The 19,586-nt window shown below is 47.7% G+C and overlaps 1 protein-coding gene and 1 long non-coding RNA gene across 4 annotated transcripts in view; both read left to right on the plus strand.

Annotated features, from left to right (window-relative positions):
* The window catches only part of LOC138913487 (uncharacterized), a 32,753-nt gene extending 30,198 nt beyond the window's left edge, over nucleotides 1-2,555 (plus strand). The window contains exons 2-3 of the long non-coding RNA XR_011419253.1: nucleotides 637-681; nucleotides 1,736-2,555. This is a non-coding gene — a long non-coding RNA (uncharacterized lncRNA). The remainder of the gene's footprint in view (nucleotides 1-636; nucleotides 682-1,735) is intronic.
* A 110-nt stretch (nucleotides 2,556-2,665) lies between these two features.
* pros (homeobox protein prospero) lies at nucleotides 2,666-13,389 on the plus strand. Of its 3 annotated transcripts, none has more exons than XM_017153070.3 (5): nucleotides 2,666-6,298; nucleotides 6,776-7,748; nucleotides 8,413-8,595; nucleotides 12,624-12,768; nucleotides 12,998-13,389. In XM_017153070.3, exons 1-5 carry the CDS (start codon nucleotides 2,683-2,685, stop codon nucleotides 13,175-13,177), a joined length of 5,097 nt encoding a protein of 1,698 aa, XP_017008559.2. In that variant the 5' UTR covers nucleotides 2,666-2,682; the 3' UTR covers nucleotides 13,178-13,389. The 3 variants fall into 3 exon arrangements, with proteins under 3 accessions (XP_017008559.2, XP_017008560.2, XP_044251492.1); XM_017153071.3 differs by having other exon boundaries at nucleotides 6,776-7,689; nucleotides 8,441-8,595; XM_044395557.2 differs by having other exon boundaries at nucleotides 2,666-7,689; nucleotides 8,441-8,595.
* Nucleotides 13,390-19,586: the final 6,197 nt, after the last annotated feature.

Raw genomic sequence — 19,586 nt, forward strand, 5'->3', positions numbered from 1 at the left:
GGCAACTTTCTTTGCTCCTTGTTCTCCTTTCTTCTCTTGGGTTAATGCCATATGTCGGCCTCCTTGCGGGGTTGAAGTTGGAAGTTAGGCCCATTGATAACGCTCCTAGACTAAGACCATGCCAAACCCTTGTCCCGAGGTGCATTGAACTTGGAAATGCCAACTGTCTATCGTAGGAGCAGTTTACAAGTATCTAGGGAAAGCATTTCTCAAGGAAAGGTTGTCGACATAACGAGGCAATTAAATAGTTTTCTTTGACTTAAGTATACGGGCACGTGGGCGCAATCTTCTTATCAGATGGTATCTCAAAGAATAAAGCCAAAGACTTACAGTGTGATATTTGAAAAGAATTAGGAAATGTATTATATTTAAGGAAACTGAAAGAAAAACTGTTTTTCTAATATAGATTGGAAGAACATTGAGAAAATATTGTACTTTTTAAAAATAATCTGGCTTAGGAAATGTCGTGGTTTAATAATAAGAAATATTTCCATTACATATAACTTTTTATAAATGTTTTTCTTCAAGAATGAAAGATGAAAATAATTACTCGATTGCAGTACACATTGATTTCGCTATACCTTTTAATGGTTTTTGCCATCCAACTAACGTACATTATTTCTTTTTCAATTGCAGGAGGATCTATGATGGACGACAGAGGAAAATAATGCTTTGTTTGTGGTAATTTTGACGATTTCAATATCCCGATCTGCTGTGCATTGGAATGCCCTTGCCCGTTCTCTAGACCAAACCCAAACCCAAACCCAAGCCCAACCAACTTAATAAGTCCTGCATAGGGGTGGCTGTTCCTGCTCCTGCTCCTGTCCCTTTGCCTCTTCACCCTCTTTGCGTTCGTTCTTGTCCCTCCTGGGTTGTCCTTGCAGGCTGCAGGCTCGAGAAAGTACAGTTGCCCAAAATAAAAGGGATCGAAGAACGGAGGGGTGGCTTCCGTTGACATTGACTTGGGCCTACGGGCTGCATTCCATTGCACTCGCAATTGAAAGTCGCAGGGTCCGAAAGGGGAGGATTCTGTTTGGTGGTTCTTGGGAAATGCACATGGCCCCTAACGACACTAACGATTCGAAAAACGAGCATTTAAGATACACACACACACCGCTAAGATAGTAAGTGTGATCGATAGTCGTCGATGTCGATGCTTTGACGCATTTGGCTTTGGTTGGGGACTTTGCCCATATTGATTATTTCGAGTGCTTACGCATTCGACCCATGGCCATATGCAAAGTATCTATATGTGTATCTCTATCTGTGGCAGAGAAAAGTAAGTCAAACTTGTTTATCGGCGAAAACGAAGTGACTTATCTTTATTTTGTACAAAAACAGAAACAGAAAGGGGCGGGTACACGTTCACACACCGACCGACTGACTCACACCCCCACTTACAAACACACACACAGAGATGGGCAGAGAATAAGCTCAAGTGGAGAAATTAGATAAAAACCTGTCTCGGGCGGGAGGAGGAGGAGGGTGGTTGTTGGCTTGCGCTGAATTAAGGACACCACCCCGAGAACCCACCCACTTGCTTACAGCCTCACAGGACTTCTGGCAGAACAGCCCCCCAAACCGAGCACCAATCAAGTGGCCACCCAAACCAGAAGCTTTTGGCCAGCCACTTTTACTTTCCATTTAAACACTCGCCCCTCTCTCAGTACCCTCACCTTTCCATTTCTCCACACAGCAGATATATAATAACTTATCCATCCCATTAATTTTACAGAAAGATTTTTTGAGCGCAAGCAAGGATTATTAAAAACGAAAACCAAGCCAAACCAACTAAAAAACCAAAAAACGACACAAATTGACGAAATAACGAATAAAACGAACAAAAATCTCAAAATTCGGGCCAAGCATCGAAAACACACTTTTGAGTATCGAAAATCAAAGCGAACGGAAAAATATAAACAAACTGGAAAGGAGCAGAAGGGACCTAGAGAACGAGTACGAAGAACGGGAGTGAAACGAAGGGAAATACAAATCAAATCTAAATAAAATTAAATGCAAAGGACATTCGCATGTGTGTGGTGGTGGAAAGAAAATTCAAAACAAAATTCACAATTAGAAAACGCAGGAAAAAACGTAGAAAACGCAGACACAAAATCAAGAGTGCCAACAGCAGCAACAACCAACAACTGTCAACAGCGGGAAGAATTTTGAACTGGAACATTTCGACCAGAAAGTTGGGCGACAGCAAAATTTCAACGTTTGGCGCACTACAACAACTACAACACAGCGGCAGCAACAGCAGCAAGGACATCGCGGCCAGGCAGCCAGGATTGCAGGAGCGAGCGGTTTTGAAAGCGCAGCACACATCGATATAGCTCCTTCTCCCTCACCATCTTCTTCTTCGTCGGACCAGGACCCGCAGAACGGACAAGGATACCAGGATACGCTTAGAAAGCTAGAAGGCTAGAAATAGAAAGCCTCAGCCAGGACTTAAACTTGAAATCACGCATACGCCGCGGCGAATTGCTCGCTCTCTTTCTCTTTGCCCAGAACGAAGGGGAAAGGCCCGGAGAAAATCCCCAGCCAATCCGAAGAAGCGGAGAGGGTGACGACTTGGGGTTGCTGAGGGGAAGGCAGGGCAGGCCAGGAAAAGCCGGGGAAAGCAGGGAAAGCTGAGCAGCGCAAGGCGAGAGAGCTGCTGCTGCTGGTGGGCATCATCTTATGATGTCATCAGAGGAGTACGAGGCGGACTGTTTTGGTTTGTACAGCGATGAGAACAACGTGCTGCTGAAGGCAACCGAGCCGGAGACAACAGCAACAGCAACGGCCAAGCAACAGCAACCACCGCCGAGCAGCAACGGTCACACGTCACCAATACCGATACCACTACCAATACCCATACAAATCAACGGCGACGGCAGCGCGGCGAATTGCGGCGAGAGCGGCAAGACCACTAATACCAGTACAGGCAGCAATTGCAGCACCCATACAGAGGCAGACAAGGAGCCAGAGAGAGAGAAGGCAAAGGAGAAGGCGGAGCACGAAGAGGAGGCGAACGAATCCGACGATTCCGACGACGACGTCGTGGTTGTGCTCGAAGGCTGCGAAGGCAACGCCAGCAGCAGCAGCAGCAGCAACAGCAGCAGCAATAGCAGCAGCAACAACAGCAATAAGGCGGCAGCAACCACGACGACGGCGAACGCGAACCATTGTAATCGCAGTGGCGGCAGTCGCAGTCATCGCAGCGCCCGCAGTAGTCGGCAAATCAGTCAGTCAACGGCCGTCGGCAAGACAACAACGTGCGCGGCTAAAAAACCAACAGCAACTCAGGCTCAGACAGTCAAGAACACGAGCGTAAATTCGAACGGAAACGGAAGCGCGTCTAGTAAAGTGAATCGTCGTTCGCGTCAAAGATCCTTGAGCAAAGACATTACCAATCTAAATCTAAACAATCAGCAACAGAGCAGCAGCAACAGCAATAGCAATAGCAGCAACCAGAGCAACAACAACGCTGCTGGCTTCATGAGTAGCGCTGCCGCGGCTGCTGCGGGTGCCGCTGGTGGAGGAGCCCTGTTCCAACCACAATCGGTCAATAGCACGGCCAATAGCAGTAGTACGATCAACACACCGGCCACAGCCACTGGCAGTGTTACGCACACCCACTCGCCCACGAGCAACTCACCCGTTTCGGGCGCCAGTTCGGCCTCGTCCCTGCTGACGGCCGCCTTTGGCAACCTGTTTGGTGGCTCCTCGGCCAAGATGCTGAACGAGCTCTTCGGCCGCCAAATGAAGCAGGCCCAGGACGCAACCAGTGGCCTGCCCCAGAGTCTGGACAACGCCATGCTCGCCGCCGCCATGGAGACGGCCACCAGTGCCGAGCTGCTGATCGGCAGCCTGAATTCCACGTCCAAGCTGCTCCAGCAGCAGCACAACAACAACACCGGCAGCAATAGCCTGGCTCCCGCGAACAGCACGCCGCTGAGCAATGGCACAAATGCCTCGATCTCGCCGGGATCGGCCCACAGTTCCAGCCACTCGCATCAGGGTGTCTCGCCGAAGGGCAGTCGCCGGGTCTCCGCCTGCAGTGATCGCTCCTTGGAGGCGGCAGCCGCCGATGTTGCTGGTGGCTCACCACCGCGGGCGGCATCGGTGAGTTCGCTGAACGGAGGAGCCAGCAGTGGTGAGCAGCAGCAGCAGCAGCAATCGCAACTGCAACACGATCTGGTGGCCCATCACATGCTGCGCAACATACTGCAGGGCAAGAAGGAGCTCATGCAACTCGATCAGGAGCTGCGCACTGCCATGCAACAGCAGCAGCAGCAACTGCAGGAGAAGGAGCAGCTCCACTCCAAGCTCAACAATAATAACAACAACAATATTGCTGCCACCGCCAACAATAATAACAATAACAACAACAACACCACCATGGAGAGCATCAATCTGATTGACGATTCGGAAATGGCGGACATCAAAATCAAGAGCGAACCTCAGACGGCTCCGCCGCCGCAGCAATCGCCACATGGCAGCAGCCACAGCAGCCGCAGTGGGAGTGGCTCCGCCGGCAGCCACAGCAGCCTGGCCAGCGATGGCAGTCTGCGGCGCAAGTCCTCCGACTCGCTGGACAGCCAGACGGGGCAGGACGAGGCGCAGGACGAGGAGGAGCCAACGGTGAATCGCCAGCGATCCGAGAGCCGTGCCCCGGAGGAACCTCAGTTGCCCACCAAAAAGGAGTCCGTGGACGACATGCTCGACGAGGTGGAACTCCTCGGTCTGCACTCCCGCGGTTCCGACCTGGAGAGCCTCGCCTCGCCCAGTCACTCGGACATGATGCTGCTGGACAACAGCAAGGACGATGTGCTGGACGAGGACGACGACGATGATTGCGTGGAGCAGAAGCGCGACTCCGGCAGCGGATGTCTCAAGAAACCGGGCATGGAACTAAAACGGGCCCGTGTGGAGAATATTGTCTCAGGAATGCGATGCAGTCCCTCGTCGGGTTTGGTGCAAGCGGGACAACTCCAGGTGAACGGTTGCAAGAAGCGCAAGCTCTACCAGCCACAGCAACACGCCATGGAGCGCTATGTGGCCGCCGCAGCTGGCCTGAACTTTGGCCTCAATCTGCAGAGCATGATGCTCGACCAGGATGACAGCGAGTCCAACGAACTGGAGTCGCCGCAAATCCAACAAAAGCGAGTGGAGAAGAATGCCCTGAAGTCGCAGCTGCGCTCGATGCAGGAGCAGCTGGCGGAGATGCAGCAGAAATATGTGCAGCTGTGCTCGCGCATGGAGCAGGAGTCCGAGTGCCAGGAGCTCGACCAGGATCAGGATGCCGAGCAGGAGCAGGAACAGGAGCCCGACCACAGCAGCGATCACATTGAGCTGTCGCCCTCGCCCACATTGACCGGCGATGGGGATGTGAGTCCCGCCCACAAGGAGGAAGTGGGTCAGGAGCGACCAGGTTCCAGTTCCCCGTCACCCTCGCCCCTGAAACCCAAGACTTCGCTGGGCGAAAGTGCCGACTCGGGCGCCAATATGCTGTCCCAGATGATGAGCAAGATGATGTCCGGCAAGCTGCACAATCCGCTGGTGGGCGTAGGACATCCCGCCCTGCCGCAGGGATTCCCACCTCTTCTGCAGCACATGGGCGATATGTCGCATGCGGCCGCCATGTACCAACAGTTCTTCTTCGAGCAGGAAGCACGCATGGCCAAGGAGGCGGCCGAGCAGCAGCAACAGCAACAGCAGCAGCAGCAACAACAGCAGCAGCAGCAGCAACAGCAGCAGCAGGAGCAACAGCGACGCTTCGAGCAGGAGCAACAGGAGCAGCAGCGACGCAAGGAGGAGCAGCAGCAGCAGATCCAGCGCCACCAGCAGCAACTGCAACAGCTGCAGCAACAGCAGATGGAGCAGCAACATGTCGTGGCCTCGGCCGCAACAAGGCCGCAAATGCACCACCCGGCGCCCGCCCGCCTGCCCACACGAATGGGCGGGGCAGCGGCCCACACGGCCCTCAAGTCGGAGCTGTCCGAGAAGTTCCAGATGCTGCGCGCCAGCAACAACAGCTCGATGATGCGCATGTCCGGCACGGACCTCGAAGGACTCGCCGATGTGCTCAAGTCCGAGATCACCACCTCGCTGTCCGCTCTGGTGGACACCATTGTCACCCGGTTCGTCCACCAGCGCAGGCTGTTCAGCAAGCAGGCGGACTCCGTGACGGCGGCAGCCGAGCAACTGAACAAGGACCTGCTGCTCGCCTCGCAGATCCTCGACCGGAAATCGCCGCGCACCAAGGTGGCGGACAGGCCCCAAAATGGACCCACGCCCGCAACACAATCAGGTAATAATGGTTCACTACTCCTAGCTAATAGTCAAATGCCCTCCCAAACGCCCGTCGCAAGTGGCTCGAGTGGGCAGCAGCAGCAGCAGCAACAGACGTCGCAACAGCAACATGTTAGTAACGTGCAACAACAACAGACGCCGCAACAGCAGCAACATTTGCAACAGCAACAGCAACCACAGTCGCATCCCTTGCTGCCGCCCAACTGCCAACAGCTAATCTCCGCCCCCCGCCTAAATGGCAGTCAGTTGTCCTTCGCCTCGCCCGCCGCTGCTGCAGCCGCTGCCATGGGTCTGCAAATGCATCATGCCGCCGCAGCAGCAGCAATGTCCGCCCAGCAGCAGCAGCAGCAGCAACAGTCGGGGGATCCCCAAGCGAATACTAACAACCAAAGCGGGCCAGCTGGGCCGAATCCCACTAACAATAGCTTAAGTTCCCTTAATATACCGCCTCCTCACATTCGTCCTTCGCCCACAGCGGCTGCCATGTTCCAGGCGCCCAAGACGCCGCAGGGCATGAATCCGGTGGCCGCCGCCGCCTTGTACAACTCGATGACCGGACCCTTCTGCCTGCCGCCCGACCAGCAGCAGCAGCAGCAGTCGGCCCAGCAGCAGCAACAGTCCGCCCAGCAGCAGCAACAGTCCGCCCAGCAGACGCAGCAGCAGCTGGAGCAGAATGAGGCCCTTAGTTTGGTGGTGACCCCGAAGAAGAAGCGCCACAAGGTGACCGACACCCGCATCACGCCTCGCACCGTTAGCCGGATTTTGGCCCAGGATGGCGTGGTGCCGCCCACCGGAGGAGCTCCCAATGTCCCAGGCAACCAGCAGCAGCAGCAACAACAGCAGCAACAGCAGCAGCAGCAACAACAGCAGCAGCAGCAACAGCAGGCGTCGAATGGCGGCAACAGCAATGCCACGCCCGCCCAGAGTCCGACGAGGAGCAGCGGAGGAGGAGCCGCCTACCATCCGCAACCGCCGCCACCACCACCACCCATGATGCCCGTGTCCTTGCCCACCTCCGTGGCCATTCCCAATCCCTCGCTGCACGAGTCCAAGGTCTTCTCGCCGTACTCGCCGTTCTTCAATCCCCACGCAGCCGCCGGCCAGCCAACGGCGGCGCAACTGCATCAGCACCACCAGCAGCACCACCCGCACCACCAGCCGATGCAGCTGTCCTCCAGTCCGCCGGGCAGCCTGGGCGCCCTGATGGACTCGCGCGACTCGCCGCCGCTGCCCCACCCGCCGTCGATGCTCCATCCCGCCCTCCTGGCCGCCGCCCATCACGGGGGATCGCCGGACTACAAGACCTGCCTGAGGGCCGTCATGGACGCCCAGGATCGCCAGTCCGAGTGCAACTCGGCCGACATGCAGTTCGATGGCATGGCTCCTACTATATCCTTTTACAAGCAAATGCAACTAAACACAGAACAGCAGGAGTCGCTGATGGCCAAGTGAGTTTCCACCTAGTCCATAGTGTGCAGCAGAGAGAAAGAGAGAGAAAAAAGTAGGGAGGGGGGTTGATTTTACAGTATAGTAGAAGTACTTAACCCCACCTCGCCCAGACCTCGCTTACAAAACGAAACCAATCAAGTGTCTTCTTCAGTTTATTTATTTCCCAACTAAATTCTTTTATAAAATGTAATCAAAACCTTATTTATTGCCCCGCCGCACACTTAAGCCCCCAAAGACCCTCAAGTCATCATCATCATCGACTTGGCCTGGCTTGAGTTGCATTTCGCAACAGCCACAGAAATGGAAAAAAATCAATGACGAGCAGCCAATCGAAAGAGCTGCACTCGTTGGCCTCTTACTAGCCCCCATTTCCACTTCTACTGCCATTCCGATTGCGATTCCGTTTCTGATTCCGATTTCCAGCTGAGCTTTTTCAATCAGTGGGTTGAAGGAGGCAGAAGAAGAAGCGGCCGGGCGGCGTGGCACCCTTAGACATTCATTATTGGCACTCGAAAGTGCAGCCACGTTAGACATTGCCAATCCAATCGAATCCCTCTCTCTCTCTCTGCCATACACGAACATGGAAATTTGGAAAGACAATCGACCATCCAAACCGACACATTTAACTCATACATATACCATATATCTATATAACGCCACCAGACATTGCGAATCCTTGACTCCTTTGCACTCTTCTACATTGACACCGATGCACCTGCGCAAGGCCAAGCTGATGTTCTTCTGGGTGCGCTACCCCAGCTCCGCGGTGCTCAAGATGTACTTCCCGGACATCAAGTTCAACAAGAACAACACAGCACAATTGGTGAAATGGTTCTCGAACTTCCGGTAAGTTGTGCAATTAACAATCTATAAGCCTTAAGACCTAAGCATATATATTGTATTAACCATTCAGCATTCATTTTTATGATTTCGTTTCGCCGCCTAAGTTTGGAATTTTAAGTTTTCTGATAAGGGGGTTTTAGCGGGGGGTTCGTTTAGATCATAACAAATTGATTGGCCAAAAATGAGACTGCCACCTGTCGAAACCCTCGACTTGCACTCAAGAAGTCGGCCCAGGGACATGCAACACCAGTCAACTGTCAGTCCGTGGAATTGCGCAAGAAGTTGCCAAAAAGAGCACAAAGACTACGGAAAAACGACAGCTGCCAGATAGTCCGGGTGTGGGTTATTCCGGGTAAGGAGTGTTCCGAGGGGTAGTGCTCTGAATGGAACAGAACCAAAGTGAAGTGAGGTAGGCCCGCATTCAGTCGCCGTTATTTGCGCGCCAAATCCGAGCCGCATCTGTCCGCCCCGAAAAAACAGAAGAAATTCCGAAAGAAAACAGAGCGTGGCACAAGGTCTCACCTGGATTTACCTTGCAACCCTCTTTCATCGCCGGCTTAGCAGCTGTCCGCCGTCTCCGATTTGTCTAAGACATGCGCAACGTCTTAAGGACACCCTAAGAAATACCTACCTACCCTACCTGCGCACAAGCAACGCACAACAAAAGACAACAAATCAAGACCCGGCACGCTCGGGGTTTGTTTCTCGGGCATATCTTCTGGGGGTTGCAATCCCTTTTCGATAAGAAGTCCTAGCCTAACCCTACTTTGCATGGGAATCGAGAATCGAGAATCGAGAAACGGGGAGTTGGCATCTTGTCTTTGCCTTCGACTTCGACTTCTTTGGCCAGAGAGGTTAAAATGGGTGGGAATATTTTTTGATTTCCTAACTGGTTCTCGATTGTTTGTTTCCGTTTTTTTCCTCTTAGCAGGATAGCAGGGTTGTAAGATGTAACGGTTTTTTGAGTTCCTTTCTCATGAGTTGAGTTCCTTAAGTTTTGATTTCGGTTTCCTTTGTTCTCTCAGGGGGAAATGCTTTCCCTCTTAATCGTTTTCCCCCTAAATTAACCTAGGAAATTAATACTTGTAACCGCTTTTTGCTCTCTCTTAACGACTAGTTAATATTATGAGTTTCCCACACTCACACAGACACAGAAAACACAGAACCATACACAGTTATATACTGGGGCTGAGTGCTCTAATAACATGTTGCTTAAAGTGGCCACTTAAGAAAAATGCAAGGGGTTAGGTCCCTCATTTAGGAGGATGCCGTTGAAGATGAGCTCGAAAGTCCGGAGGATGAGATCCATGATGATGAGATGCTGCCACTTCAGCTGGAGAGTCAAGTGTGAAAATAGCGAAGAGCGAGGCCAAGAAACTTGTGGCGCTGGCATATTAAAAAGTGTTGCCTACTTAAGTGGGCCCCACCCACACACATATACTTATGCACTTCTCCTGCCACTTGGCGCATATGTGTGTGTGTCTGTTGGCTAATTAACAAAAGTGCCTTTTGTTGGAGGTCCTCAAGCAGGCCACTTATATAATTGCATTAGCTGCAGTAACTTCTTTTTGTGCTCGCCAAAATGCAAATAATGAAAAGAAAGCGGCAAAGGACATGCATTCACATACACATAGACATATACACCGACACTCAGACTCCTGGCGGGCTAATTAGTTTGTTTGCCAGGATACATTCAGTGGGTTTCTTTGGCCGCTTTTCATGGCGGCAGCTACTTGAGAGTTTCGAGCACAATGGCCAGGGCCCTACTGGCAAAAGGCGCTCAAGGATACGCCCACACACACACTCGTATGCCAGCCCACTCACTTACACCCACACACACCACACATCTCCCGCTGTTCTTTTTCCGTGTTTTGTTTCTCATCGAGCCGCTTTCCTTTTTTTGAGGTTAAGTGTCCTTTTGGCGCTTAGAACAGCTCCCCCAACCCCCCAAAGCTTTTCCCCTCCTTCGTCGCATGAAAAGATCTTGCTGACAACAACAACAACAACAAAAGCTACAGCAACAAATGCAGTTACATTTATATAAATACAAACACACACACCCAGCCACAACACTCAGACACTCAGATACGATACACGCTCCATTCTGTATATGTATATAGACGTATATGACTTGTACAGATGCTTATATATAGATACAATGCAAAAGTGTTGCCAATTACTTCATTAATGTATGAGGTAGAGATGTCTGCATATGTGTGGGTGAGTATGTGTGAGCTTATTAATAACATTCTACTCGTTCGTATTCGTAACCGTAATCCGTGATACGTAAATTATTGCGGAGGAAGTGAAGAAGAAGAAGGTGCAGCGAAGAAGGAGACACACACAAGGCACACACGAACATGAAAAACGCACATACAAAAAAAAAACCACACACTGGCACACGCATACATTCAAGCGGGGAGAGAGAGAGAGAGAAAGAGGTGTGAGTGTGGGTGTGAGATGATGAATGCACTTGACAAAGAAACGCCTGCCTGCCTTTCAACAAGTGTTTTAGTGGCTCTCCCTCTCTCACTCTCTCTCTCACCTCCTCCCCTCTCTTCCCACCGCCTCTCGGTGCATCTGTGTGCGTGGGTGAGGCCCAAATAAATAGGCTACGAAATATTATATGCAAACTAATTAGCACTTCCGTCAAGCCCCAACGCCATTGCATCTGCACATCTGCAGTTCCACTTGCACGGCTTATTATCTAAATTAAGTGGCGCATTTGAAACCGCCAAGCCAAGCTTCCTTTTCCTGCCACATGTGGTATTTGCTTGCACAAGGATCGCCTCAAGCTCCTTTTCACGCCAGCCACAAAGCTAATTGCAATTCAAACCAAACCCAAGCGGAGAGGGGCTGAGATCCTGGCAATCCCTAATAACTATGGACACCCGGCACAATGAACTGTCACACAAAACTGTCACACAGCGATTCCTTTCTTTCGGCCAGGCCAAGCCATCAGCCTCATTATGCAGCCACCGAAACCACCCACCCACCGCCGCCTCCGGGGAGCCGCTGAAAACGAAGGGGGGCGTGGCTGTGTAGGCCGGGGGCCAGAAGGAAAAGATTTTCTATTTGCGCATTCTGCGCTTATTGTTTGGAAAATCAACACGAGCTGTGCTGTGTGGCAAAACATGAGAAATGCATTTGGCGCTGCTACTGGGAAATCTTGAAATTAGCGCGATTATCGGAGCGTTGTCAAGGGGGCGCGAAAGGGGGTGGAGTGGGGAAGGACTCCAAAGGATTCTCGGCAAAAAGACAACAATTAGTGCGCGGCAGACAATGGAGGAGAAGGAGGAGGCACAGAAGCTGGGGGGGAGGCAGTCAGGCCGGAAGACAAGCAATCACTTACAGTTGCCAAGTAAAGCATATACCCCATCTGGTCCCATCCCCCCACCGGTTGAATCCCCCTGCGAATGGCAGCCCACACACAAATCACTTGACTAAACAAGGCGACGCAGCAGCAGCAGCAGCCCGCTGCACTTGCTAATTAAATCCCCAACCCCCAAGGCAGCAGAAAAAATAAAACCGCAGCTAGAAGATGCCGCCTCGACTTGCAATTGTTATTGCACCACCACGAGCTACTGCTGCTGCACATTTGAGATTTATTAAAAATTCTTTACACACTCGCACTCACACACAGACACAGCCACATATACACGCGACGCGCCTAAGAGTATGCAGCGAATTATTAATAATGTCATACTCAAACAGCTATCCAATATAATGCATTAAGGGACCCCCTAGGAACAGTGTGAGCGAGATAGAGTGACTGGGTGAGAGAGCGAGAGAGAGAGAGAGCGAGCGAGCAAAGCATTAGCGATTTCCTTTGAATTTGGTTTACCACTTTACTTGACTTTCCCCCCTTTGATTTCCCACCACCTCGCCTTGGTTCGAACCTTGATTATTCTTTCATTTGCGTTGCGATTTTGTAAATTTGAATGCTGAACAACAAAAAATATAAATAGAATAGAATAAAAAAAAACCAGAATACTGACCAAACCAAACATTCCTCATCTACGCATCTGCAGAGAATTCTACTACATACAAATGGAGAAATATGCACGACAAGCTGTCACCGAAGGCATCAAGACACCCGATGATCTGTTGATTGCTGGAGATAGTGAATTGTATCGCGTGCTCAATTTGCACTACAATCGCAATAACCACATTGAGGTATGCCAATAACCACGCCCACACCCACACACCCAAACACCCACTAACACTAACACTAACCATACCCCCGTAACCCGACTCTACATGCACACACACTCCTAAATCCAAAAGAAAAAGAAACCAAAAAAGTGTGTGTGGATGCGAGTTAGAACCACCGAACCACTAACCAGATGATCCAGAGAAAAACCCCTTTGGGAGCCAGTCGCTAATCGAGAAAATCGGTCCACAGGTACCCCAGAATTTCCGCTTCGTGGTCGAATCGACTCTGCGGGAGTTCTTCCGTGCAATACAGGGTGGCAAAGACACCGAGCAGTCGTGGAAGAAGTCCATATACAAGATCATCTCGCGCATGGACGATCCCGTGCCCGAGTACTTCAAGTCGCCCAATTTTTTAGAGCAGCTGGAATAAGTGGAGGAGTTGGCGCTGCCGACGCTGCCGCCGTTGCCGCACCCGCTGGGAATGCCACCGCCCATCAGTCCGGCCTCCACCACCATCTGCAGCAGCACCACCACTTCAGCCACCGGCAGCAGCCATTCGAAGGCGAGGCGCAGGCCAAAGCTAAAAGGCTAAACCTGCGCAGGAAACACGACTGGATATGACCAACTCCCCAGCCAAAAAAAAAACAAGAGTAGAAACTGAAAAACCGAAAAGAAAAAACAGTATCCACACACAGAAGAAGTAAAAGGGAACTTAGACATAGCTGAGTGATTTCGATAACGCGTTTAGAAAACACACTGAGCAAAAAATATTTTTTCAAAAATTTCCAAAACCACACAATCGACACACCAGAAAACATCAAACACACACATGAACCTCAGCAAAAGAGCGACAAGAATATGAAGAAAGTGGGCCAGGGAGATCCTAATCTTCCCGGGCCAGTTGAACAAAACCAAAAAACCTAAGCATAAACATAGAGCAGCAAGTCTTAATCTAATAATGTGAAATAGTGCAAATTGAAAGAGAACCTGAGCCACACACCTGAGAACACCCATACACACCGAGCGTAATTTACAGGCAGTGTAAACTGTACTCGCCGTTGGTTTGTTAGTTGAAATTTTTTTGAAAATATTTACAGCAGATTACGTATACGTATGAATATTTAACAAATAGTTGAGCCGTCTAATGATCTACCGAAAGTTGACACACATTCCACAGAGAAAAATAACACACATTCCACGCACACACACACACACGCTCACAACGGTACAAAGTGTGTGTTCATTTGAGAGAGAGCGAAAGTCGCTCGGCCAAACAGAAAGCGGACATCACCGCACTGCTTGGCCGACCGACTTTCCGGCAAGCAGTTTCCGCCGCCCAGCTGCGCACTGCTTTACAAAAGCAGTCGCACCTCCGGCGGCCGGAAATCGGGAGTTAATCTTAAAAGTTTAAAAGTCACCCGAAAGCTAAGGTTGCTATTATCCCCTATAACCCCTCTTTTAAGCGCTAAGCATATATTCGATGTCTATTAAGCGAAAGTAAAAGCAAAAATCATAAAAAAAGTTAAGAAATTGCGAAAACTATTTAGATTTGTAATCAAAGAGAGCCAGAGTTATGTATTTGTACGAACAGCGGGCGTTAGGGTAGTTAAATTTATCAATTTATCATTTACAATACGTTATGCGAACCTTCGACCAAAGTTAATTGTTAACATGAATCCCTTGAGTACGGTTTATTTTTAATCAATTCTTATACTTTAGTGCCCCACCTTTGAGCACGCATCTTAAGTTTATAGTATAATCAACATACACACTAAAACACACCACAACACCAACACACACACACACACTAGTCTGTTATTTATGTAAATAATTTATACGTTTAGTTAAGTTAATGTTTAGTTTTAATTACTTTACTTTACTTGGCCTTGAGTTGCAACAAAACAAAATATACACGAAACACCAAAAATACCAATTAAAAAATATCGTTTTTTCTTTCTCTTGATTTTAAAACCATTCCCAATATTATAATTCCCCATCTTCTGGCTGGCTGAGATCGATCATGCACTTCTCACTCATCAGCACAGCAGACACAGCATGGAAAGTGGGCGGGTTTAGAGGGATATGTTTGCCTGCTCTCCGTCCGTCAAATTTTTTGGGCCAGGGGCGGGCAAACCCTGTTGTTCCTGCAGCTGCAATATCTCATCCTCGATTGCAACTGCAACGCGACAACAGCAACAACATCATCAACTGCATGCACAACATTTGAATATTTGGCACAGACAAAATCATATTCCTCGAACGAAAAGAACGAAGCGAAATCGACCATTTCGGCCCAACAATTGCTCCGAGGAGCTCCATCAGCCAGCCAGTTAGTCAGTTACTAAGTTAGCCAGCCCCATACCCTAGCGCCCTCTGGTGGGAGTTTGGATTAGATTAGATGAGACGAGATGAGATGGGAACACCGCTATAAGGAGATGATCAGGAGATGAGATCGCACAACCCAGCAAACCTTTCGGCCACACCAATGATCACGAAATTATTGAACAATAGATGAATTTTAGCTAAAACTAAATTGAAACGAACTAAGCGAGTTTTTTAGGCTTAACCAGATTTCCCGCCGGGGGAATCTGAGCAAAATTTGATTGCACTTTGGCGTAACTATGACAAAATTAGTCGCGTATAAGACGGTGAGTTTCCTAATCCGAAAAGCGAGATCGAGTGGAAGAAACTGGAGTTCTTCGAATCGAAATTGAAAGTGAAATTCAAGTTTGGATAAATGAAGAATAAATGAAAAAAGCATTTGCGAAATTAGTATTTAGGGAATCGTACAAAGCAGATGAGGCATTCGCTAATCGAACTGAAGTTTACGTTTATCGCATTACCCAGTTGAGTTATCTTACCCCTAAGTTTTACCCACCTTCACAGCAGACAGAAGTCGAAATTCAGGTCCGATTTTAGGGCCCCCAGGAGTGACGCGTTGATTGTTAATGCCTTTACAAAATTTACGGAGGAAGCGGCTTTTGGCAATGGAGTTGAAATTTAAAAATGAAAATGAAATTTGAAAAGAAATTTGGAAATGAAATTGAAATTGATCTAAATACAATTGTAACTGATTTTGTGATAGAAAAAGTAACTAACAACAAACTAAAAATCGAACTAACTTCATTATTGTTTCGGATAAAACCAATATGGAGGCTTCCCATTGAGGCCTCCATACGAAATTATTGATTGATGTAAAAATAGTTAATTGACAATTGCGAGACGAGCGAAATTATGAGACGAAACCATTTAGGCAATTTAAGGCGTATTAACAATAAACGTTTGGCTAACAAAACTTTAGGCGAAATTTTATCTTTAAGCAAAATTCGAAAATAGCGAGAAGCAGCAGAGTATCTAGACCGTCAAAATTCAGGAAGTTAACAGCAATCAGCAGCACAAAAAAGAAAAGAAAAATACGAAGAAGTCAAACCTTTCTGTTCTGTTCAGTTTCCATCAGTTTTTCAGTCAGCGCTTTCTTTCTTTACCTCAAGGAAGGCGAATGAACCGATATACTTGCGTACCAACAAATGACACAGGAGCACACTTACACTTGCGTATATTTAATGCAACATACATATTTCATACATTTATACTAACATAAACATACATACTTAAACTTAAGTCAACAAGTCAAGGGGACGGGCCACAAAAGGGTCCGTCCCGAACGATAATTGGTTAATAAAAGCGAAATTAAATGAGAAAACAGAAAACACAAATGACGGCGCTTGGATTTTTCTTTACCAAAATTTATACCCCACCTTTTGGCCTTTTCGCTTATAAACCACCCAATTTTTGGTTCAACTCTCCCCCAAACCAACCGACCTCCGTCAGAAGCATTTTGGCATTTGTCACCGCAAAATTGGAACTGATTGGCAAGCACAACACCACCACCATCACACACCTCCAACTCACTAACCCCAAAAAAACAACCTCAACTAATCGGTGGAGCGCAGAGACGAGAAGGGTAAGCTAAATTCTCCATAATTCATCTTATTCGAGCGACGCAAACCAAGCGAATGCGACACCTAGCGGCCGCGGCCAGCAGCTGTGCCAGCCTTCAGCCACGCCCACCACAAACTTCGGCCCGCCCTTTCGAGAAGCCCCCGGAAAGCGAGTTTAGTTCCTCCAGAGTAACCTTTCGGTGTTGGAAAATTCCAAAAAGAATTACAGATCAGCCATAGGCCAAAGAAAGTTCCTTCCTCGTTTTGTGGCCGAGCTGTTAGCCGCGGTTCGCCAGGTACAGTTTACACCACGGAACTAAGTTAGCCTAAGCATATAGATTAAGTACAGCAGCAGCAGGAGCAGCAGCATCAGCAGGAAACCAGACAGAGAAAGACAGCCGGAAACGGAAATGGAAATGACAAAGGACATCCGGCCAAAGCAACCAACCAGCGACCCTGTGTGACCAGTGTTGGTCAGCAGCAAGAAATGAATTCACAGCACAGCAAAAGTAAAAACTAAACCATTAATGAACACTGCACGCAAACCGATAAAGAAAACGAATCGATCAATTCGATGATCGACGCAGACGATGGAAGCGAGAGCGAGATGGAAGGCGAGATAAGTATATACCTACTACACGTAAAACAATTACCAAATATAAAAGCAGACGCAGCCATATGCAATTTTAACTAGATTTTAAAAGCATTAATACCGCAGAATACCAAGCAAACCAAAAGAAAAATACCCAAACTTACCGATTACTGATTACTGAATGAAAAACCAAAACCGATAACAGAATTGATCAGATTTGTACATAGCGACATTTAAATACAACTACATACACGTAATTAAAATATTACTACAGTCTAAGCATAAGCGACCCCGTGACCCCCCCACTCAGAGCCCCTGAAAAAGGACATTCTGGCCAGGGGCCAGGCGAATATTCACTCACAGCCTTACTGCATTGAAAATGCGCGCATTGCGGTTTCCGTTAGGAGAAAGAAAGAAGAGGAGGGGATTGAGATAGGACATGTGCCAAACCCAAATCGGTATATATATCAAGCAGATCCCCTTTGGCAAGCCCACACACGCACAAAACACTGAAGCAAGTCAGTCAAACTTACACTTAGGGTACATACTCCATGGTAAATCAAAGCAAATCTATTCGTAACTTCAACTTCAACGTAACCATAAGTTAGTTAAACATCCTTGGTTTGGAAAACATCTGATCACAAGACAGAAAAGAGACGAAGTAAAATAAAATACACATAAATTTGCAGTTTTGGTATACATGAAAATGAAAAAGATGAAACGAAAAATATCTATTTAAACGATGAAATATTTCTGAAATCAATTGCGTTTTTTTAGTAGCAAGCGCGATTCTCAAAATTCCCAAAAACTTTTGGCCCAAAATCGAAACACCGAAAAACCAAAAAGAAAAACAAACCGTTTGGAAGTAAACTTTTTATCACTTATTTGGCGTAGGAAGCATCAGACAGAAGAGAGGAGGAGAGGAGAGTATGAAGATTAAGCCGTGGTGCACACACACATGCACCACAAATCTTTTTTCAAACAAACTGCAATAGAGCAGCGCACAGTGCGCATACTTTCGGCATGCACTGTGCGCCTGCACCAAGGGACTTAGTTAAACAATCAAAATTCAATTGCAATTTCTGCAACAGCAACCAGTATTACTAATATTATTAAGTTGATCAATCAGGAATCAATCTTACGCATCCTTATTTGTGAAGTTTATGAAGAAGAGGTTAAAACTTTTGGCTTATGACGTAACCCCAACATTTCGGCCGCAATGAACGTTGCCCATGGAAATTCCAAATTCAAATTGATATATATACAACAACATCAAAAAAGCACATGAGAAAGTATAAAAATATAAAGAGAAAGTTGCATAAACCCCCCAAAAACCGATAACCGAATAAAAACAACGATAACGATAAACAATTACCTAAGTAACCGATAACAGTGAAGCGGAGGAGGAAGAGGAGAATTTGCAATTAAGTTTTAACAGCCAACAATAGCCAGGGAAACATACATCAACTCGTATGTGATATTTTTGAGTTAATCTCTCACAGTTTTCCACAACCACAATAAATATTTTTACTCAAATATACAAAGCAAAAAGCAAAAAAAAAATAAGAAATCGAAATATGAACAACAACAAGCCCAATTAGAAGCGACAATACGAAAACAAAAAGAGATCGGTAATAACAACAGCACAAAGCACTTCCAGCAGCAACTTTTTTTGGGTTGTCTACACATATCAAAGATAAATACGCTATATACAGACTATATAGGGAGCGATAGGAGAGAGATATTTCTTTGTGTTGAGTCTTTAAGCCATCCTGAGTTCAAATTTTACACTGAATATAACTGAATATTTACCCATGATCGAATACAAATATAAATATATATACATATAAACCAATACCAAAACTAATCCATAAGTGTTTATAGTTGAATTTTGACAGGAGCAAGCGGGAGAATCAGATTTTATGCCACAGTTTCATTTGCAATAGACGATCGTGCCACGCACGAACCGGGATAATTTATAGTACAATACAATGCAACAAGCATCCAACAAACAAACAAACGAACAAACAAACAAATAAACAAATAAGCAACAGCAACCAATAACTTTTTATAAAACGATTTATATTTTTATACTCAAACGAAATCAATCAACAACAACCGCAGCAATAGCCAATTAGCCAAATAAGCCAAAACTTTTAGTTCGTTCACCGAGGTTTTCAGTTAGCAATTAACGACAACAGCAACAATTATTTTTTCATTTAAGAATCAGCAATCGAGCCGATCTCTGTGCCCCCAATAGACCCAATCCCCGAAGGGATATATCCTTGAGAACTGAGAGTGCCGAG

Source organism: Drosophila takahashii, chromosome 3R (genome assembly GCF_030179915.1).
Source record: "Drosophila takahashii strain IR98-3 E-12201 chromosome 3R, DtakHiC1v2, whole genome shotgun sequence".
Taxonomy (NCBI): domain Eukaryota; kingdom Metazoa; phylum Arthropoda; class Insecta; order Diptera; family Drosophilidae; genus Drosophila; species Drosophila takahashii.